At 43.5% G+C, this 23,524-nt stretch overlaps 1 protein-coding gene across 2 annotated transcripts; it reads left to right on the top strand.

Moving 5' to 3' along the window:
* The first annotated feature begins 1,029 nt into the window (after positions 1 to 1,029).
* GCSAML (germinal center associated signaling and motility like) lies at positions 1,030 to 22,907 on the top strand. 2 transcript variants are annotated; one of them, XM_070569912.1, is made up of 5 exons: positions 1,030 to 1,704; positions 13,618 to 13,668; positions 16,789 to 16,838; positions 21,320 to 21,348; positions 22,275 to 22,907. In XM_070569912.1, exons 1-5 carry the CDS (start codon positions 1,400 to 1,402, stop codon positions 22,554 to 22,556), a joined length of 717 nt encoding a protein of 238 aa, XP_070426013.1. In that variant the 5' UTR covers positions 1,030 to 1,399; the 3' UTR covers positions 22,557 to 22,907. The 2 variants fall into 2 exon arrangements, with proteins under 2 accessions (XP_070426013.1, XP_070426012.1); XM_070569911.1 differs by lacking the exon at positions 13,618 to 13,668 and having other exon boundaries at positions 1,065 to 1,704.
* The last annotated feature ends 617 nt before the right edge of the window (positions 22,908 to 23,524 follow it).

Below are 23,524 nucleotides of genomic sequence, written 5' to 3'. Positions count from 1 at the left end.
GTGCCTTGCTGCTCAAGGGACCAGCGGGAGCGACAGCACCTGGAAGCTTGTTAGAAAGCGGAGGGCTGAGCCCAGTCTGACGAAATCGGGCTGTGCATTTAGTGGGTCCGCGGAGGGTGGGTACCGACGCGAAAGGTTAGGAAGCGGGGCTTTGGGGCACAGCCCTCAGCCGTGAATTCGGTGAACCACAAACCCAGCAAGGGGCGAGCGCTCCTCTGCCTCAAACACATCTCCTCGGGCTTAAGACGGAAACAAAACAGTCACACAAGATTGAGAACTGATCGTAAGGCGCTCGAGACCCCGAGCTCCGCGGACGGCTGGCAGTAACTTAAGCTCCTCAGCCTTGGGATCCTCACTGGGGGGAAAGGAGCTGGAGGCAGGAGCCTGCGGGGTCTGAACTCAGCGAGCGCCTTCCCCCTCGGAGGGAGGAGGAGGAGGAGGAGCAGCGCCGCCCGCGGGCCGGGCCGTCGCAGGAGACCGGGGACCACCCTGCGCCCCGCCCCGCTCCGGAGCGCCCGCCGTCCCTGCCCGAGGCAGCCCCGCGGGAGGAGGTGGGAAGGTCGGGCAGCCGGGTCTGCGGGCCTCCCTGCCCTGCCCTTTCCTTCCCTGCCTCCCCCCTCCCCCGCCCTCCCCTCCCCTCCTCCCCCCTCCCCCGCCCTCCCCTCCCCTCCTCCCCCCTCCCCTCCCCTCCCCTCCCCCTCCCCTCCCCTCCCCTCCCCCTCCCCTCCCCTCCCCTCCCCCTCCCCCCTCCCCTCCCCTCCCCTCCCCCTCCCCTCCCCTCCCCGCCCCCCTCCCCCCTCCCCTCCCCTCCCCCTCCCCTCCCCTCCCCGCCCCCCTCCCCCCTCCCCTCCCCTCCCCCTCCTCCCCTCCCCTCCCCTGACCCCTCCCCTCCCACTCCCCCCTCCCCTCCCCCTCCCCTCCCCTCCCCGCCCCCCTCCCCTCCCCCTCCCCCCTACCCCCTCCCCTCCCCGCCCCCCTCCCCCCTCCCCTCCCCTCTCCCCCCTCCCCTCCCCGTGTGGCGTCTGAACAGCTGCGCCCTCCGCCCCTGCGCTGACGCCGCTGTCCCTCTGTCGTCCTGCGCCGCTGCTCCTTCTTTCCCGTCTTGTTTCTGAGGCCTCGGACCTGCGAGGAAGCACATTTACATTTGACGTCGGTTTTACAACCAGAGGAACAAATAATCATTTCATTTCCAACCTTGCGTTTTCTTTTTCTCACAATAGGCTTCCTCTTTGCGTGTTTGGAAGAGGACAAAATATTGGGAGTCTTGAAATCCCAGGCTTCCGGGGAATGGGAGAAGCCCTGCCGTCTGGTCCTGCAATCCGGGGATTTCCTTGGAAGCCAAGTGGACCTGAGAGTTCGATTTACTCTCTCACGTTGCAGCCTGATTTTTCCCCGCAGTATGCACGCACACGCATGCACACGCACATACACACATGTGCACACGCATGCACACGCAGGCGCACACACACGGCTTTCTTCCCCTCCCACTCAGAAGGGTTCCTGCCGTCTGTACCGCGCCCGGCCCCTCGCAGCTCGTGGTTGGCGACACACAGGCCAGCGGTCAGATGCAACTCAGATGCAGCGTCCTGCCTCCTTCCTGCCCCTCGTTGCTCTGGTCAGGACTGCCCGGCGTGGGGGAAACTCAGGAGCGGAGAAACCGAGTCACAGAGAGAGGATGGGAAATTGTCTCCCGAGAGAACTCAGGTGCGTCCTGGTGCTGGGCACTGCCCTTCTTGGGAGAAAGGGGACAGGGAGCAGGGGCTGGGCGTGTGCGTTTGTGTTGGGGGGTCGGGAGGGTGACGATTGTGAATTAGGAAGGTTGAACCTGCTGACCGCATCCTCTAAGGACTCACGGCGACCCCTACGTCACGCCTTCTCTTGCCTTACTTTGGAACCATGTTAGGTTGCCAGATTTAGAAAATAGACAGAATGCCAAATCAGATTTGAATTTCAGATAAACAAATGCTTTTTTTTGAGTACAAGTTTGCCCCATGCAATATTTAGTGCATTATACAAAAAAAATTCGTCATTTATCTGAAATTCAAATGTAACCGTGCATCCTGGATTTTATCCACAACCATCATGTGTGGCCACTGGAGTCTGTCTGAGTCTCCCTTCCCTCCTCTGGGTACAGGGCTGACCTCTCCATCCATCAGCTTCATGGGGTTGGTGTGAGAATAAGCAGGTCCTTGACAATCATGCATGTAAAATAATGTACTCAAGTGTTTTTGATTTAAGCGGTGCCTTTTCTCGGTGATTTTTATCCTTATCCTCTTCAAGTGTTTTTGAAGTTGTAGGACAGATATAAACAACAGGCATTTTCATCTCACATCTTGCTTAATCTTAAAGGATTGTCTCTATAGCCCCCCACTCCCCCATCTGCCCTCCCCAACTGCTTCCAGACGGCCTATTATATCATATTATATTATCTTATATTATATTATATATTATATTACTAGATTTTTAAAGTTGAGACATAGTTGACACGTAGCATTGTGTGAGTTTAAGGTGTACAAGGTGTTGACTTGACACATTGATACGTTGCAAGGTGATTACCACTGTGGCATTAGCTACGTCCTGCATCACATTACATGATCATCATTTCTTTTCTGCGGTGGGAAAAATTAAGATCTAGCTTTTAGCAACTTTGGAGTTTATACTACAGTATTGTTGACTGTAAACACTATGCTGTGCATTCGCTCTCCAGGACTTATTTATCTACTAGGTGCAAGTGTGTAACCTTAAACAAATCTGTCCTGTACCCACACCTCCTGGTAACCAGCATTTACTCTCTGTTTGGCTTTTTCAGACTCCACATATAAGTGAGATTATACAGGACTTGTCTTTCTCTGTCTGACTTATCTCACTCAGCATAATGAGTTCAAGGTCCATCCATGCTGTTGCAAATGGCAGGATGCCCTTCTTTCTCATGGCTGAATAATACTCCATGGTGTGTATGTATGTGTCTATATACAATATCTATTGTTTCCATATCTTGGCTGTTGTGAATAATGCTGCAATGAACATGGGAGTGCAGGCATCTCTGTGAGATCCTGATTTTGATTCTTTGGAATAAATACCCAGAAGTGGGATTTCTGGGTCAGATGATTGCTCTGTTTTTAATTTTTTGAGGAACTCTCATCCTCTTTTCCATAGTGCCTGCGCCTTATGCATTCCTACCAACAGTGCGCAAAGTTCCAATTTCTCCACACCCTCCTCAACATTTCTTATCATTTATTATTTTGGTAACAGCCATCCTAAAAGGTGTTAGATAATATTTCACTGTGATTTTGACTTCATTTCCCTGATGATTAGTGATGCTGAGCATCTTTTCATGTACCTGCTGGGCATTTGTATGTCTTCTTTGGAGATGGAGAGAAAATGACACCATTGTACCCAAAGAGTTGAATTTAAACATGTGCCCTGATGAGAAATGTTTTCATCTCCTTAAGGTTAATTAATATTAATGGAAAGTCTATATGAAACAGCACTCTTGGCCTCAAGAACAAAATTAAACAGAGAAGAGACTGCAGAGGACGCTGACTTTAGAAATGCACAAGGCTTTTCAAGAAACACTAGTGTGTAGCTTTAAAAAAAATTAGATGTATTGCTGAGGAAGGATAAGAGCTTGTCAAGCTCACTTTTGCTATCAAGTGATGAAACCACAGTGTAATTTCTTTCTTTTTTTAGGCTGTGCAATGTGATGATTTAATGTATGTAAACATTGTGAAATGAGGATCAGGGTATACTTTCCGATGTCAAGTCATCGCCACTCCCGCACAATCTCCTCTTCTTCAGATAGGGCAAACGTTTATGTGCTCTGGGAGGAAGCACAAACAATGTGCTGTAGAAACAAGAGGAAGGAGGGGATGGAATTCTGATTTGCAACGGCTGGAAGGAAGGGCATTCTGAGGGGCTGCTGTTTGGATGGCGCTGCACACGTTAGGCAGGCTTACCAAGGTCTGAAAAGACTTCCACACTGAAGGGACGACATGTGAACTGTAAGAGTTTGAAGCGAGCGGTGGCTCAGGAATGACTCTTAGTTGTCAGTAACTGGGGCATATTGTTCAAGGACAGAGCCAATGGGAGACGTTGAGAATGCGGTTTGGCACTGATGATGGGGACTCTTCAAAGGCAGAGAGGAAGTGGTACAGCGTGGACATTGATGAGCTGGAGAAAGAAGTAGGTGGCTTATGTGTTAGGGAGAAATGTCCGTCCTCGGTGGGTAAGGAGGAATGACAGGGAAAAATGGACAAAAAGTTAAGAAACTCTTAAAATTTACCTAAAAGGGGTGGTGCAGAGCTAAAATTCAGCACGAAAAAAACCAAAGTGAAAAAGAGGTTTAGTGAAAGTAAAGGCATTTCCAGTGGTTCCTCTTGGTGTTTGTCAGTCATTTAGATCACAGATGTGGTGTGAGAGAAGGCTAAAATCATTCCCCCAGATGAGAGAAAGCTAAAATCATTCCCCGAGATGAAGTTTCAGTTTACTCCTGGCCTCTCCTGGGGACCTGCCCATCATTAGAGAATCTGGGAATATGCCCGACATGTCTGGAGACGGAGGAGACACAGAAGCTGGGAGAGAAGCGATGGACCTTAGGCAGGTAGTCCTGGGAATTCCTGACTTCCTCCTGCAGCTGTCAAACAAATCCCCATCAAATCTACCAGCTGGAGGAAACAGAAATGATAAGAAACAGAAACTCAACCCAACCGTGAGTCACTTTCCTTTCTCTGTAATAACAGGTTTCGCTCTCTCCAGACCCATCCATTACCCCATGACTCTGTGGGCTCATTCATCCCACAGAAGAGCCACGAGACTTGGACTAGAGGCTTTCCAGGTTTTATCCTTAGTCACGCAGGTCCACTGGTGTTGACGGGAAAGGGAAACAACATTTGTCAAGCACCTGAAGGGTGCCTAGCACGTTGCACAGTTGGGCTTAATCCTCACAGTGACGCTATGAAGGAGGCATTCTTATCCTCAGTTTCATGAGTTTCGGAATTTAGGTTACAAGGGCTTCAGTCTCACAGTAGAAGAGGTGATTTAGGTCACTAGTCATGAACCAGCGAGACTCCGAATCCCACAGGCCTCCTCTGCTCATGCAAGAGAGGCCTTTCCTAGGGTTCCTTCCACGGGGAGGATGAGCCGTACTATGCCCAGGGTCTGTTGGAACACGGAGGGACAAAGCCTGCTGGTGTTTCTCAGAGGGGATGAGGAGACGCGGTGCAGCCTTCTGCCTCTTGCTCACCTCACCTATAGGTTCAACATTAAATGGACAGCAGGGAACGCTTCCTTCTTCTGGAAGCTCAGCTGGCACACACATGACACCTAGCATACGTGAATTCTCTCCATGTATCCATCAGCTTATCCATCTGCAGTGTGTGCACACGCTCACCATACAAATAAGCCCGAATCAACTAAAAATAATGGGACAATTTCTTAATACTGGCACAGAAACTTCTAAATTTATATTTCTTAAACATCTCAAATATCTTGTCATCTCTATATGACGCAGGCTTTCAAAACTGATCCTTTAAAGGAAGATTCAATAATAGAAAATTTATATTGCCCCCGGTGGAATTCGACTCAGCCCAAATTCCCACAGGCAACATGGATTTAGAACTTCTTTTTCGGAGAAACCTTCATAATTGAACCTCCATAATTGTCCGTAGGGAAGCCATCCAGTCCTGCTCTGGGGCAAAGTAACCAAAGTAAAAGCCTGGATGTTCCCCAGAGGATAAAGTTCTCGTGTGCCTCTGTCTTCAGAAAGAAAGAGAGATCTTAAACCAAATAAAGAAAAGGAAAATGGGCCTGAAGAAGAAGTTCACTCACCATCTTGTCGCTCTGCCATCACTTTGAAGATTGTGCTCAGGGCCACATGCTGGGGCAGGACCAGGGACAAGAGCGTCGGAGGGGTTGTCCCGGAGTCAGGCGGGTGAACGGAGTCAGATGGCGTGTAGACCATCAGGTAGCCTCCTCCACTTTATGACCTAATGATGAGGCCAGAGGGGGCCTTGAGGACCGTCAGGGACGCTTTCTGCCTTACAAGACACGGAAAGAAAGGATGGGTTAGAAGTTTTCAAAATAAGCTACTTTTTTGTGTCCGTTGAAAAACATTTTGCATTGCTATTTTGATCCAATTTCTAATAAAGTTGTGAGTGTTTTAAAAGTGGAGAGAGGAACAAGAAAATCACCATTAAGAGGGGACTTGAGGGATGGTGCAGAGTGCACAGCCAGCAGGGGAGGGTCTGAGCTGGACCGCTGTGTTGAGAGTCCTGCACCTATTTTTAAATTTCAGACCTTTGAATTACTCATACTCGCCAGTTGGTTTGTTTATTGAGATATAATTGACATCTAACATTGTATAAGTTTAAAGTGTACAACATAATGATTTGAAATGTGTATCTATTGTGAAATGGTCACCACAATAAGTCTAGCTAACATCCATCACCTCACATAGTTACGATTTTTTTTCCTTGTGAAAACATTTAAGATCTACTTTCTTAGCAACTTTCAAATATGCAACACAGTATTGATAACGACAGTCGGCGTGCTGTGCATCACACCCCCAGGACTTATTTAGCTTATAACTGAATGTTCATACTTTGACCACTTTCGTCCATTTCTCTTCCCCCCGCCCACCCCTAGAAACCACAGTCTGACCTCTGGTTCTACAATTTTGTTTCTTTAGACTCCACCTATGAGAGAGATCCTGCAGTGTTTGTCCTTCTCTGTCTGACTTATTCCATTTAGCACGATGCCCTCAAGGTCCACCCATACTCCCCAGTTCTTAACTTACAGTCGGGCTTGACCTGTGCAAGACCATTCTCATCCATTTTATTTTCCCTTCCTCCCCTCTTCTTAGTCTTTTCCCTCCTCCCCTCAGGACCAATTTAGCATATTTCACCTGGAGCCTTGGTGTGTGTGGGTCTTTGGGTTTGAAATGTTAACAGGCACAAACGATAATATGATGTCAACTGAGTCTATTTTCTGCTTTCCTTACTCATCAATATCTTTGAGATTTATAGTTGTTACAGTAAATGCATCTGCTTTGTAGCTTCTTCTGCATATTTGCTCATTATCTGCGCTCACTTCAGAGCAGTCATCCATTGCCACCCTCCCCTCAGCTCTGCAGTGGATGTCCTGAACACGCCCTGGGCCCCTTTGGAAGGGGGTGCCCTGGGATAGACCCCATTTCTTTTCCAGGAGGCTGCACCCTCCGCTCCCACTCTCTGGAGGGCTTCTGAATCCTCACAAGGTTCCTACATTTGGCAATATAGTGTTTCCTAATTTTGCCGTGTATTTGAATGTCAATTAGGATCCCATCGTTATTTTCATTTTCATTTCTCTGGTTGCTGGTGATTTTGTGGATCTATTCATATGCTTGTTAGGCACTGAATGTTTTAAATGTTTACTATTCAAATAATTCAAATTTGCTCATTTTTTTTTCTGTCTGGTTTCTTGCATTCTTATTGATTAGCAAGCACCCTTTGAATATTATAGACCTACCCCTTGAGTGTTAGCCATCTTAAAGAAAAAAATGGTCAATGACACTTGTTAGAGAAGGGGATGCAGACTTTATTCAGGACCACCATGATAGGTATAAGGATCTCTGCAGTGGGATTCTACAGTGTGGGTGAGAGGTTGGGCTCAGCTCCAAATACAGCATGGGAAGTGGGAGCAGTTGGGGGTCAGTGGAAGGAAAATTACTAAGAGGAAACCTCAAGGGTCAGAGAAGATTCTGGCTAAAATGACCTAATAAGATTCTTGCTGAAGTCAGGCCAGGGTGATAAGACATCACCTGAGGGGCGGTGGAGGATGAGGAACCCAGTCAGATATTGAAGGTGATCAGACATTGAGGTTGGGAGTTCTGGTTAAACTGTCTCCTTAGAAAAACCATGTCTTCCTCCTGTGGGTCTCCTTTACTCCCACACCGCTACCCGAGTCACAACACTTCTGACACCAGATGTGTGGAGGGTTTCTCCCCACACCAAGCAATTCTGCAGCTCCAGCTGGGTGTCCTACAGTTCAACTCGATTCTGACACCGTCCTCCTGGAGACAGCGTCAGACCCCACAGGTTAAGGGCTCAGTCGCACAAGACTGCTCCCACCCCTCCTTCAGACGCCAATCACAAGTCCCGGTTGTTACCTGTGCTTCTGACCAATTGGCTCTAAATCTGAGGTTCCCACGACCCCATCCTCAGGTTCGATTAATTTGCTAGAGCAGCTCACAGAACTCAGAGAAACACTTACTTACGTTTGCCAGCTTCTTCAAGGATATGATAAGGACACAGATGAACAGCCAGATGAAGAGATGCACAGGGCGAGGTCTGGGAGGGTCCCGAGCACAGGAGCTTCTGTCGCAGTGGAGTTGGGGTGCGACACCCTCCAGCACGAATATGTTCACCTGCGTGGCAGCTGTGACTCCTCTCCTCCCGGGATTTTGTGGAGGCTTCCTCACGCAGGCATGCTCGATTGTTAACTCCATTTCCAGCCCCTCTCCCGTCTCTGGAGGATGGGGGGTGGGGCTGAAAATTCTAAACTTCTAATCAAGGCCTGGTCTTTCTTGTGACCAACCCCCATCCAGGAGCCACCCAGGAGCCCACCAGAGTCTCCTCATTAGAACAAAAGACGCTCCTAATGCTCTTATCACTTGGGAATTGACAAGGGTTTTAGGAACTCTGTGCCAGAAACAGGGAGGAAGACCAAATATATATTTCTTATTATAAATCACAATATCACACTGTCTCAGCAGGATTCTTGCAAAAACTGAACTTTACAAAGAAGTGCACTGAGGGGCCTAGGAGAAGGTTCATGAGCCTGACTAAAGTCTGCCCAAGCAAAGAATATTCATCAGCCGTTGCAAATAGCTGTTCTCACCAGGCATCTATGTACTTGATTCATTTTTATTGACCAGAAATCCTAAATGTTGATGTAATCAAATTTGTCAAGCTTTTGCCTCATGGTTTGTGCTTTTAGGTCTTTTAAAATAATTAAATTTCCTTTAATTCATTTCTACATTAAAGTAAAATTTGCATATAGTAAGGTGAGCAAATTTTAATAATAACACTTGTTGACGAACGTGTGTACCCAGGTAACTAGCCTCCCGATCGTGATATGTAACTCTTCCATCATCCCTGCAGGTTCCCACATGTCCCTTCTCAATCACCTCCACTGTCCTGATTTCTAGCTCCCTGTTTGTCTTTTTGTAAATGGACCCAGACAACATGTACTCTTCTGTGTCTGTCTTTCACTCAACACTAAGGTTGGAGAGGTTGATCCACATTGTTGCTTGTACTAATCATTCGTTCTTCGTTTATTGCTGAACATCCCAGAGTCTGTGTTTGTGCAAATACACAAGTCTGATTACACGTGCTTCCATTGATGGCATTTGAGTGGCTTCCAGGTTTTGGTTACTATGAATAAAGCTACTATAAATATTCACATACAAATGTTTTTGTGGATATGTGTTTTCTTTTCTCTTGGGTAATTTCCTAAGACAGGAATGGCTGGGTTCCTCTTTTGGGTCTTTATGAAGAAGTTTTTCCCCACTCTTAGATGACAAAGCCATTATTCTGAATTTCCTTCGATGGCCTCCTTATTTAGGTCTCTAACCCCTATCAGTATACAGCATAAAGGAGGAATTTTTCTGTTTCTTTTCTCTTTCTCTCCAAATAGTGAGTCAGATTTTTGCAACTTTATCTGTTAAAAGATCCATTCTTTTCTCACTGAATTGTGGTTCCTTCTTTATTATGTATCGAGTTTCTACATATAGATGGATCTGTTTCTTTATGTTGGTCTATTTCTTATATTCCTTTACTAGCAGCATACTGTTTTTATTATTGTGACTTTGTAGTATGACTTGATGTCTGGTGTGATGTCATTCTCTATGACATCAGAGAGGTTTGCCACAGGAAATATAAGTCGTGGCAGATTTTTTTTTTCAGTACAGTGGGTTTCAATATAGAGAATTGTGCGCTTACAAAATCATTGGAATGGCTGAAGTTGTGGGTTTGAGGCTGGGCCTCTTGTAAAGACACCTCCACGTTACAGAATTGACCCAGGGGAGCTCCTCCTGCCCAGGAGTGATTCCACATTCGAGAATTCCCCACCAGTGCTGTCTGGGAGGCTGGAGAATGGACACTAGAACATTGGTACAGAAAAGGCTTCCTGTCTCTGAGCCTGACTGTCAGAGGAGGAGCCACGCAAGGCCTCTTGGCACTTCAGACGGCACCTAGTTTGCAGCCCAAATACTGGCTATGAATGAGTCTAAGCCGGGTAGTCATTGCTTTCCTCTCGGACCATAAAGAAGGTGGAATGGACATTGGTATTGCCTGTTAACAGTGTCCACCACACGCCTCTTTGTTCTTCATTTCAAAATCGATTTAGCTCTTTGAAGACTTTATCCTCCCATATTCATTTAAAACTGAATTTGTTGATTTTATCAAAAGTGTCAGCCTGAATTGTGATTGAGATAACACTGACTATATAGATTAATTTGTGGGCAAAATGCTATATTTATGCAGAAACACTATTCCAGCCAAAACAATTGTTTATACTGCATTTATCCAAATCTTCCTTAATGCATTTTGTAGAGCTTTAATTTTTGTTTTTCTTGCATTCTTTGCTGGGTTGATTTCTAGATGCCACTTTCAACAATAAATCTATGAAGTATGCTATTTTCTAGTCTGCTATTATTGGAATGCTACTGAATTTTGTAAGATCATTTTGTATCTAGCAGCCTTGCCGACTTTCTCATTTCTTTTAATGGTTTATTAATTCTCCTGGGTTTTCTACACAGTTAAAATCATTTATGAAGTTAAAGATTTTTCTCTCCTTTTTCATTTCTTACAACTCTTATTCCTTTTGTTTTATATCATTATTATGTTTAATAATATCAGTGGTCTTGGGCGTCCTTGTAACAGATCTTAGATTTAGTTTCCTTATGTTTTTGGTATGTTGCCTTTACAAAATAAGGAAGTTCCATCTTATAATAAGTTTTATGGAATTTTTATTGTTAATGGAGCTAGATATTATCAAATGCATTTTTTGAGACTATTGAGCTAACCTTGTATTTTTTATCTCAGACTTCTAAGGTGGTAAATTATGTTATAGATTTTGGGCAGATGACCCACCTTGAATTTCTGAGATTAAACCCACCTGATTGTCACGTGTATCATTTTTACTGCACTTTTAGATTTAATTAACTCATATTTTATTAAGGATTATTGCCTCTATTTTCTTGAGTGAATTGGGCCTGTGATTTTTTCTCCTATTTATTTAATTTTGGAATGAAGAGTATACTAATCTCATTAAGTGGATTTGACATCATTTTTTTATTTTTCCACTTTCTGGAACCTCTTGTAGAAGAGAGGATGTGTTTGTCACATGAAGTTTGGTGAAATGTTATGTGGAATCGTGTGGGCTAGAATTTCTTGAGGTGTGGGGGCTATTCAAGGGCCAATTTCTGCATTTTGTTTTTCCAAGATAGTATCCATTTCAAGTCATCATTTTTGTTTTGTATCATTGTGCATCGTGTGTTTTCTTTCTGTAGAACTTGTTCTGAAGTCTCCACTTTTGTTTTATTTTTGATCCCTGCTTTGTTACTTAATTGGTCTTCCAAACTTTTGCCCATCTTACTGGTACTACTTTTTTCTAATATTTGGTTCTCTATCACATTTGTTTCTGCCCATAGCTTTTCTTGTTTCCTCTCTCTTTTTCCAACTTCTGAGATAACTGCTTTGTCATTTCAATCATTTATGTTTTCTTATGAATATATGTTGGCAACCCATTTTCTTTACATTTCCCCTTATATCCTGCAAATAGTCTTGTATAGCTTTCACTATTGTTATAAGTGTTTTAAGGAGGTTCCTTTATGATTCCATTTTTAAAATAAAGATTACTTAGTATATTACTTACTGTCTATACATATGTGCATTTTTAGTTATCGTTTTATTGTTGATCTTTGATTTTATTGCTTTATGGAGAAATAGTGTGCACTTTGTTGATTTGGGGGTATTTTTTTAGATTTCCTTTTTGGAGTTATGATGTCTTAAATTAATGTCAAACATTTGGAAAGTTAAAAAAAAAAAAGGAAAATAAACAGAAAGCATGGAAAAATCACCCATGATCTTAATTCTTTGGCCAAGATACATCTTTAACCTCAATTGAATATTTATTATTTTAATGATAGAATATTAGTAGATTCATTAATTCAGTTAGCAAATCTTTGTGCATCACCTACAACCTGACATCTGAATTCCGCTTGACTAAAAAAACAAACTTTTACTTTGTGTATGGCAGAATTTAGCATCCATGTATGTTCAGTAATATGAATGATGTAGAATTCCACTTGGGTTCTTGTTAATGTTAAGGACTCTCTGCTCCTGTTTTTAACTTTAAAATGCAAACGTCCTCTTAGCAGGTAAGTCGGTGGATCACTAATAACCTCAGGGAGAATTATTTCAGCAGATTCTTTCTTCACTGACCAGTTTAGGAAAATGGAATCATGAGAAAACCAGACTCCAGGGAAACAGAAAAAGAAGACAAGACAGAGGACACTGGAATTAAATTTTGCCTGATTTACCGTCTGCACTATTAAGTAATCACAACACATGAAGTTGACCATTTGTGAATATCATCCAGAAATCGCTACATCAGAACTCATCCTATGCGAGAAAACGGCCCCTTCTTCTGCAAGTCGGACTTACTGTATTTAATAAATTCTATTCTTTGCTTGGAATTTGTATTTAATAAATTCTATTCATATGTCAATATCTGACAATGTTTCTTGAGCTTTTAAATACCAACACTGAGAACACGCCTTTTCTGAACACTGCTGGTAAGCGGGAGCAAGGCTCATACATCAAAACCTTTCCTGTGCAGTCCTACATAGAAGCCAGAGAAGAGACAAGAGGGGACGAAGACCATTCACAGAAATGCTGTGTTTGCTCAACTGGTCTGGTGGGAAGTCGGTTAACGGAGTCACCGGCGTGGGTGTGTGGCTAACTGTTGTGTGAGCCTCCACTCCGCTCCTTCCTCTGGCCTCAACTTCATCATTCAGTGCTAGCTTGACTCTCCTAAGGATGATGATGACTGATGGGAAAGTTCAAAGAGTGAGAGCACAACATACACTTCCCTGAATGTAGGTGAAGACCACAGCGCCCAGGGATGGCCAAACAGCAGGGCTGGGATAAGCTTGCCTGGCTCAGAGGGCCGAGATCGACAGTCCTGGGACTCCATGGGGCTGGCTCCCTGGAGAAGCTGCACCTCCCTGTTGTTGGGGTCTTTCTACCTTCTTGGCACCCGCCCACCTCTTCTGGAGACTCTGGAAATTTTCATGCCTGGTCATGACCAATTCCAGCCCTGGAACTTTCCTGATTCTTCAATACAACACTGAGGGAAACAAAGGCCAGACTATAGACATTTTGTCCCATCAGAAGCCTGGCCTCTATGGTTAATTTCTGAGTTGCATTCTGTATCTGTGACAGTCTGTCAATTCCAAAGGAGAGAGAAGTTTGGTAAAAGGAAGGCAGGCTTGGTTTCATGGTGTGGAAAAATACAGAGCGGGCAAGAACTTTCAGAGGGAGGTAACGGTCTCTTCTTTTCTGTGTTTCCATCTAGTTGCCTGAGAGACAATCAGAAGAAGGTCAGGAATAACGTGGGAAGGAGAGGGTAAGAATACGGCATATCAGAGCATTTTTCTCCGAGATTGACTTCCAGAACCTCTGTCCCATGAGGGTGAACATCATAGGCCTCTTAGAGCCACCGTGAGAGAGTTCTCTGGTGATTGCCTCCAAGACTTGGCAGAAGGTTAGATGGAGACCATATCTAAATAAGAGAGATGGGGTCTCAGCACACAAGTTTTGTTTCTTAATGGTCATAAAAGCAAATGCACAAACGCATAGCTGAAATAACGGAGGTTTGTTTTTGGTTGGCTATTGCAATGGCCATACTTCCAACCTACTCCTCACATTTATCCAGAATAATCTTTGGAAAGTGCAAGTCTAATCATGCCTTTCCCTTAGGACCCTTCAGTGGTTCTCCACTGCATCCAGAATAAAACCCGTACCCTTCACCGGGGCCTACAGTCCTACAAGGACTGACCCCTGCGGACCTCTGCAATTTCATTCCCCGCCCTCCGCCCTCACCCACTGTCCTCCAGGGGTTCTGCTCTCATTTCATGTTCTTCAGCCACCAAGCTCAGCCCCATCTTAGGGCCCTGCCCCATGCTGCTCTCTTGGTGCACAAGGTCCTCATCTTGTGTCCTGTGCTTGACAGCGCCTCTGCCTGGAGATGCTGGCTCTCACGCTCTCCCTGGCCACGCTCTGTAGGAACGTGGCTTCCACCCCCGTGGGTTCCTGTGCTGCCGCCTACTCAGATTTGCCTTGTCTTTCTTTCAACCTTTTAACTTTGTGTTTGCTACTTTAGCTTCCTGGAGTCCATCTCCCTCTGTGGACCGCGTGCTCTTCAGGGCAGTAACCACTGCCTGACTTGCTGTGCCTCTCTGCTGCCCAACCTTACAAGACGTTCAATGGAAAAAAGAAAAAAACAGTGGAAAAACAGCAGCTATCTGGACGCTGACATCTTGCCTGGTTTAGATTAACAGGAACATCTGTCTTGTTTGTTAATCGTGGGCTTCTCCTATCTCTGCTCTCAACGTCTTTCCTAATCATCTCATCTCAAGGTCTGGGTTTCTCTCTCTGACTCAGCCCCTTCTTCTCTTACAAAGTGTGAGTGGATGGATGGGCGTCAGGGGAAGGCTTGGCTTTGTTGGTGGTGTGAAATGGTGTTTGCAGGAATCAGCCGCTCCCGAGGTTTCACCTAGCCTTTCTCTGCACACAGGGAAGATGGGACAGTGGGAGGCTGTGCCTTGCAGCTGGAGAGGAGACAGCAAGCACCTGGGGATGTTCTCCAGCGAAAGTTCCTCTCAGGCTGCCGTGAGTCCGTTCTGGACAGCGTCAGGCCATTGAAACAAGGCTTTTGCTTGATTGTGTGTAAAATGATGTTTCTCTCGTTCTTCACTGTTAAAGGAGCTGAAGTCTTAACGTTTTCAAATGCAAGCAAGTCTTTATGACAAACAGACAGTAACTAATGAAAAGGAATCAAATGTCTCTAGAGTTTCCCCATCCAGGTAAATTTTACGGGCAGGACTCATGGAGCTTGGTCAGCTCGGCAAGGGAGTGCCCAGCTGGCTGACTGTCCCAGTCAACTGCAGAAATATGTACGGGTCTTACGTGGGCCAGAGCTGAAGTCAGGGATTTTTCGTTTTGGGGGGTGTTTGGCTAATTTAACAGGATGATGCTCTTTGGATAAAGTTACATTCTCTACATCTTCCTGAGTCAATTCTGCTTATTTTCTTTCTACTGGAATATCACTCATTTAACCCATGACTTTAAATGTACTTACAAAAAGAACAGTATGAACTTTTCAAGTCATTTAACTTTAAATTTAGGTTTATGAGGTATGATTCAATAAAATTCATCCTTTTCAGGTAAACAGTTGATAAGTTTAGAAAAACATATACAGTCATGTAACCATCACTGCAGTCGAGATTCAGAATATCTGCACCCCACCCCCACCAATAACCCCTGGCAATTGGGGGTCTGATTGCTGCTTTGCTTTTTTCCAGGATGTCATAGTACTGTCGCTTTTATCTTTATTGAATTCTTGTTTCTGCTTTTCTTAGTTTTTAAAATCGTTGCTATTCTAATCTTTTTGCCTTCCATTTGTCTTGTTACTTTACTTTTTATTTTTTCTTGGATCTGAGTAGTTTTTCCCTTCAAGCATTGTTTTATATTTTTAATACTGAGTTTTAATTGATTGCATTAGTATCAGTATCTGTGTTATTTCTGCTTTGTGGATTTTATCAAAGTTCTTTGTCGTATATTATGTACCAACTTTCAAACAAGTTACTTATATTCTTTAAATTTTCATTTCTTCGTACAGAAAATAGTCTTAAAATTTGAAAATACTACAACTTTAGACTGTAACTAAAATGACATTTTAAAAATTAGTCTATTTGTTAGTATGATGCCTGGCTGGACCAGCTCTCAGCAAAGACAAGCCAGCACTGTCTTCATTGTGCCCCGTGTAACCCTATGGAGTTCATCTCTGTTTCTGTCCTCAGCAGCCCGCTCTATCATCTGTCCCTGTAAGTTTGTGGGTAGGATTTCGAGGATCTTCTCATTTACCTTGACAGATATCTACCCCTCATCAAGAACAGCAGAGAAATCAATTGACTTTCAATATGTCCTTTGAATCCCTCCCAGTCACTATATCGCACACGTGTTCTCCGTAGGTGTGAGAAGATCCAGGGTCTGAAGATCTAGTAACTCCTTCAGTTTCATCAAATACGGAGTTTTATTCTCCACGTTTCTTTCTTTTCCTAAATGTTTGTGGTGTTCCTGTTTTTCAGCTTTATTGAAGTATAACTGATCAATAAAATTGTAAGATATTAAAGTGTGCATGATATATATGTACACTGTGAAACCGAGTGTATGTGTGTACACCGAGTTAATTAACACACCCATCACCCCACATATTTACCCCTTTTTTGGTGAGAGCATTTAAACTCTACTTTCTTAGCCAATTTCAATTAAACAATACAGTGTTATCAACTATACTTCACGGTTTTTCAGAAAGGACTAGAGTACGAGGGGGTTTAGCTGTACTTAATACTGGAATTGTCCATCTAGCAATGACCATAGGTGAAGAGCAGTGAAACGTGTCTTTCAAGCACATTTTCACTTCAGAGAACTGGAGTGTCTCATGTGATTATCTCTTTCTTTGTAGGCAGGAAATGACTACATCGGAGGGAGAAAATCAAGATGGAGATAAGAAAAGTGAGTCATTGCTTCATAAGATTTTTCCTACTAGGGAAGTTGTCAAATTATACACCCAAACCAGCTGACACCTGGACTGGAAGGAGCCCTACTCGGAGTCCCTGAAGAGATGGCACAGTCCTTCGGTTTTTTTTTGACTCACAAACCCCATCTCATTTTCTTTCTATTGCACTAATATCTGTATATGATTTATTTCAACTGACACTCTGTGAATTTCTGTGGGAAGCAATTACCAAAATCCTACTGATTTTAATTCATATATTGGTGTTTTAAAATAGGGCCACTTTGAAGATTAGCTGGTGATCCGGGTATTTTTTTTGCTCAAGTGCGTGCTCTGTTTGACCTGGTGTCCAGATGTAGTGATCGTGCTGTTAACTCACAATGGACGATGATAATAACAGTGCTCAGTCCCTGGGAACAAGCATGTCCAAGGGAAACTAACTTTATCTTACTGCTGTTGTTTCCGCTGTCTTCTCACCTCACAGTCAAGCTTCTTGAAAGAACTGTGGAGCCTCGTTGTTTGAAAGTTTGCACGTCCCCGTCACCTCTCAGCTCATGGAGCTTCTAGTACCACCCTCCACTGAGCATGTGACACAGGCTATGAAATGCATGTATTCCAACAGACATCGTCATGACCATGAATAGAATAACACTGACAAAAAGCATCACAGTGCTTCACATATGAAATTGTTCTATGTTTGTATATACGGTTGTACTAAACTATGGGATGAAATCTATTTCTAACAGTGGGTCATGTTCAAAGAAAGTTGAGTGCCTCTGCCCAAACGTAACTACTAGGACTCTAAAGCACAGTTCCCATCTTAATCTCAGTGCCCTCTCTCCAGCACTTAGGAGCAGTCTCAACCTCTCCCTCCTGAAATTCTTCCCTCCTCCATTCGTTTGGCCCCACGCTCAACTGTCTGGATGCTTGTCGCAGCCACGTCTCTACCATCTGACACCCCCCTTTCTCGGGTGTACCTAAATTGCCAGTCTCCTCAGTGACCCTGCCTTAGAATTTTTCTACCCTCTTGAAGAGTTTATGTGTGATTAATCTTATTTCTTCTTCAAATCTTTGGTAGAATTTTCTGGGGAAGCCATCTGGGGGAATTATATTTATTGTGAAGAACTTTTCATACATATGAATGCAAATGCTTCTGTAGTTACGGACCATTCACATTTTCTGTTTCATTTTGTCAGCTTTGCAAGTTACATTTCTTGTCAAGTTTGTCCTTTTCAATTAAAATTTCAAAGTCCTAAGCTTAAAACTATTCTTCATACCCTTGTGTGTATTTAACGTTTGTTGGATCTGTAGTGATGCCCTTATGCTCATTCTTAACATCGTGCTTGTGTGTGTGTGTGTGTAAGCAGGCATGCTTTCCAACTATTATTTGATTCATTAGTTTTACTAGAGTTCATTCATTTCCTTAATATTTTTATGGAACCAAATGTTGTATTTTATCAATCCTCTATCGCAGGAGAGTCTTTCTCTGGGGCCCCTCTGATTGGTATACGGCTCACCCAGATTCTCAGAGACTGACCAAATGCTGTGCCACTTTTGCAGGAAGAGGAGATACAGCTGGTTTGGCTGGGGGCATCCTGAAATAACTCACACTACTAAACCCCAAGAAACTCCACTGAGGTGCGGGCCCCTTTGTTTTCCTTTGATGTGCTGTGTGTTTAGAGTCACCTGGGCTACCTGCTCCTTCCTGTTCACGAGGACATTCCAGCCTTATGTTCTCCATGGAGTACACCATTACCGTGTCCTGTGGATATATGAAACGATCAGTGTTCCCGCAAGGCAGATTTTGACAGACAGAAACTGATAAACCCTGAGATAGACCAGTGAAGCTGTGCTGGTATCCCTCCACGTGTGTTAGATGTCTGCGTTGTATTGCTTTAGTCAACCGAACAGACCCCATTTGCAGCAGTAAATGCAACTGAAGTTGCCATCTAATTAAGTTTGTGACAATGTCCGAGACCCTCCTTTACACAGGTCGAAAGGGGAAATTAAATGAGGCAGTGATCAAAATCACAACCTCTGCATCATCTCAGTGTGCAGATCATTGATTTCCTGATTTCCTTGGGGAAGTTGTGTTGCTGTTAGTGAATTTGTTGTTTACTCTCCATTTGGACCACACCACCAGAGCAGGCCAGGAGAACCAATCTGATGGTGCCACTACTTGGTCAACACATCTGTTTCACCCAGGTTTTCAAGTCATGATGAAATTCACAAGATGTATTTATGTACCCTTCAACGCATTGTGAAACAGACACGGGGGAAAACTTTTCTCACCCCAGTTGGTGGGCTAAGGTACATAAAAGATCTTTTCAGGGCAGTTTCCTTGGTCCTTTGATCAGCTCTTGAGCCGCAAACTTAAAGCCACGATGTATCATGTTTTCTGTTTCTGTGCTCCAGAAGCCATTAGATCAGGTCTTCGTTATATTGTATTCCTCATTCTTTCCAAAAGGGTCTGTTGGAGCCATCCTTTAGGCTGGCCTCCTCCACTCAAGTGACCACAGGGCAGCTCGAGGAGCTGGAAGAGGCAAAGAAATGGAGGCTCCCTTAGAGTTTCCAGAACAGAATGCAGCCCTGTCCACACCTTGACTTAGCCCAGGGAGACTCAGTTCAGAATTCTGATCTGCAGAACTGTCAGGCAATGAGTGCGTTGTTTTAAGCCCTCAGGTTTGTGACTGTTGGTTACAGCAGCAATAGGAGACTAGTACAACCTGAAACGCTACAGCCATTTCAGACGGCCCCTCCTGAGATCGGTTTCTGGGCGGCCACTCTAGTCAACAATTGGAAGTGCCCTCAGCTCTGTGAGCTGCAGTATCGAGCCCAGACTTTCTGGTAGGTGCACCAATATCTAGACATTCATTCAGGCCCATACCGTCCGTGGGCTTTCCTTCATAGTCTAGGACTCACAGAATCAACTCAGTAACAACCCCAAGTGGCTGAATTCACATTTTTGTTTGTTTGATTTTAGCAGATGGTGAACAAATATTGAATAAAAATAGATCAATAAAAAGGTCGACATACCCTTTCTGTTATCATCCACTCCATTTTGAGGGCACACTTGGGTCTGATTTTCATTTTCAGTCTGAATAGGTTGATGTGTTCTTGCTGAGGGACACTGCTTGGCTTTCCTTTGCACGATGACTTCCCCAGGCTTTCAGTCAAGGAAGGAAGCGCTTCACAATCCAGGACCCAAGGGAGCACCTCATCTGACAAGAGACAGACGGTTGGCGGTTGGGTTTCAGGTTAATTGTCGTCATCAGAAATTCATTCAGATATTCCTGTTCTGATTCTAAGCTCACATTCTTTTCCAATCAATGCACTAACTTCAAGTAAGAAGTCTTTGCAGGGTGTCAGTATTCAACTGACCTTTAGCATAGTGATGGCATGTTCCACATTTTTCATCTGAAACTAAATATGCTGATTCATAAACATTTTAACATCTTCAGCACCTCTAGCAGCAAGCACTTCACCCACTAGTCTTTTGTTTCTTCACGCGCTTCATACTGACACTTGCTTCTCCAGACTGCTATCTCTAAGCCTATAATTGAATTGTATTCAGGCTACATAATTCCCTCAGTTTATGGTTATGAAACAATATTAAAGTCGAAACATATTTGTTTAAGCAAATCATTACATATGACTACATTCATAAGGATATGTAATTATGCAGATATACATAGCATTTTCATATTTGAAATCAGTGCTTTGAACATAACTTTTTATTTGTAAAGAATGGTTGGCTATTACAAATTATTAGCATACTGTTGTTTTACAGAATCTGTTTAATTTATTCTAAGATTTTGCTAGGAATTACTTTCAAGCTTATTAGGTTATAGATTTCAGAATCAGTCAATGTTCCTCTTATAAACTGGGATTTTTGCTGTATTTAGTATTCTATGACCTCCCTAATTCTAGCTTGTTTATTAAAAATATTAGTAATGGATCTCAGATTACCATGTTTATAAATTGCTTCAGTATTCACAGATATAATCCACCTGAGTCTGTATGTGTGGATTTAACTGGAAATAGTTACTCTTGTCGTTTCAGTGCCTAGCTCAATAACAATGGTTCATTGTGAAGAATAACATGATTTTCCTGTGATACTTTTATAGTATTTATATCCTAAATTCATAGCTATAATCATTCTTTCTTCATACTTGCCATGCTCTGTTGTCACAGCGTGTTTGTGGACAAAATTTTATTACTCAATTCCAAAATCCAGTTTCATTTGGCAGCGTTGGTACCATTTACGGAGAAATACATGATCGACGCTGCGCCTGAGTGTGCGTTCTCCCTCAGTCTTGTCATAGAGGCTCGAGACCCCCGACAGTGACGGGAGATAACACCAGAGTCTGGATGGTGGGCCTCTGCACTCTTGTCCCGCATTCTGCCCTTCCGCCTTCCCCACCCCCACCTGTGATGGTCAAAACTCTTAGGTTGCTTTCCTTTCCTTTTTATCCTCCAGGTAAAGAAGCTCCATCCACTTCTGATCAGGTAATAAAAAAATTATTACATTCTTCTGATAAATGTCAAGATGCAGATGACTTCATCTAAGCGTAGCCGTAGATCTTCCTTTGCTTGAGATTTCTGAGTGGATTTACCAAAGTCTTTCTTATTTTAATATCCTCGGAAATTTTAATGAAGAAAGGGAAAGATTTTTTAAAATTTTAAATCTTTTAACTGATTTAGGTGATTGGCAAGTTCTTATTGTTGTCCCAGTACTACTGAAGTCTACCATTTTAATTTTCAAAACTATTATAACAAAATAAGTGAAATCAAATAAATTTACTCTTATAATCTGAACACCATAAAACATTAGTTCTTTTTTAGCTTTCCACATTCCCTTCCAATCATTAAGTCCAGGAATTAGCATTTATATTTATAAACATGCTGGATATCAATAAATATATGAAAAAATATTTATTCCTTTTATTGCTACATCACAAGCATTTTATCAATTTAATTAGTATGTGGCATCTTAATGTTTTAATTTTTCTTTCACAGTCTACACAGTTGAAAATGTATTTAAACTCTAACTTTTATTAGTTGTATTTTATCTTATGAAAATTTATTGTTATGTAACTTGACTAATTACTTATTGAGGTCTGATTGTTGCACATATTGTGTCTCGGTATGTGTGACCTGAGGCACAGAACTGCTTGCCTCTGGATGTTCAGAAGGATGATGGTGTCCTTCCTTCCTCTTTTATTGTTTGAGGTAAAGTGGAAGCAGAATGAGAAGTAGCTTGGAGCACAGTATGTGTTGCTAAAATGAGGTCTCTAAGACATCAGGGATGAAAAAGTGCTTTGGATGCCTGAGGGGTGTGATGGCCGTCAGACAAGAGAGGAGTAGGGGGCACTGGGTTCAGATCTGAGGGATGATCCTGCACCCTTGACTTGTCTTTCTTTTGTGCTGGGCAGGGCAACGAGACTAGCTGTGGTTCTGAAGAAGTGTCTTACTCCGTCATTAACCACAGGAGGCCGTCTCTGAGCTCCAACGACGATGGTTATGAGAACGTTGATCCCACCACAGAGAGAGTCAGACCCCTGAGAGAAGGGTCAGAAACAGAATACACCCTTCTCAGGCTGACATGCCTTACCAGGCCTTCCTCCTGCACCCCCGAGAATGATTACGAAGTCGTGCTTCCTCGCCAGCACCCTCATACCTCATCTTCTTCCAGCAACAGACACGACACAGAATAGCTGCCTCCGGGGGAGTCTTTCTCTCCCAGCATTCACAAAACATTCATTTCTGGCCAGAGTTTAGAAATAATATCCTTCTACTATATTGCCTTGGGAAACTCTGAAACGTGGTGTCTCTGTGGTATCAGTTGAAATAGTGACAAAGTATTCTACATCATTTTGTTTGTAAAATTTGAGGACATGGAGATGGTGTGGAAAGCTTCCTAGGACAATAAGCATCCAGAGATATGTAACCTAGACTATCCAGTTCCAATCCTGCTCTCCAAATTTCAAACGCCAGCATCCCCACTCCTAATTGTCTATTTCATTGTCAAGGTGTAAGCTACTCAATAAAGATGAATGGATAAAGAAGTTGTGGTGGATATATATACACACACACACAATGGAATATTACTCAGCTATTTAAAAAAAGAATGAAATCTTTCCATTTGCAGCAACATGGATGGACTTAAGGGCCTTCTGCTAAGTGAAAAAAGTCAAAGACAAATACGGTATGATCTCACTTATATGTGGAATCTAAAAAAAAAAATGAACTCATAGATTCGGAGAACAGACTGGTGGTTGCCAGAGGAGGGGGTGGGGAGTGGCAGAAATGCATGACAGGATCAAAATCTACAAACTTCCAGTTGTAAAATCAATAAGTCGAGGAGATGTAACGCGTTGCCTGGTGACTATAGTTAATGATACTGCATTGCATATTTGAAAGTTGGTAAGATAGTAAATCTTAAAACTTCTCATCACAAGAAAAAGAAATTTTTGTAAATACGTAAGGTGACGGAAAAAAAGCCAACCCAGGGCTCCCAGTGTGTGCACAAGCTCCTTTCTGGGAGTTACCAGCAGTTGGAGTGAGGCGGGGGCAGAGCACAGAGACAGTGCTCCCCTCAGGTCTCTGGAGAGGATTACGGCGGCCATTGGCTGTGTGGTTAATCAGAAGTCTGCCCCTCCGGCCACAGCTGTGAGATCCTTGT

This window comes from Equus przewalskii, chromosome 13, assembly GCF_037783145.1.
Source record: "Equus przewalskii isolate Varuska chromosome 13, EquPr2, whole genome shotgun sequence".
NCBI lineage: Eukaryota > Metazoa > Chordata > Mammalia > Perissodactyla > Equidae > Equus > Equus przewalskii.
This window is presented reverse-complemented; position numbering and strand designations above follow the sequence as displayed.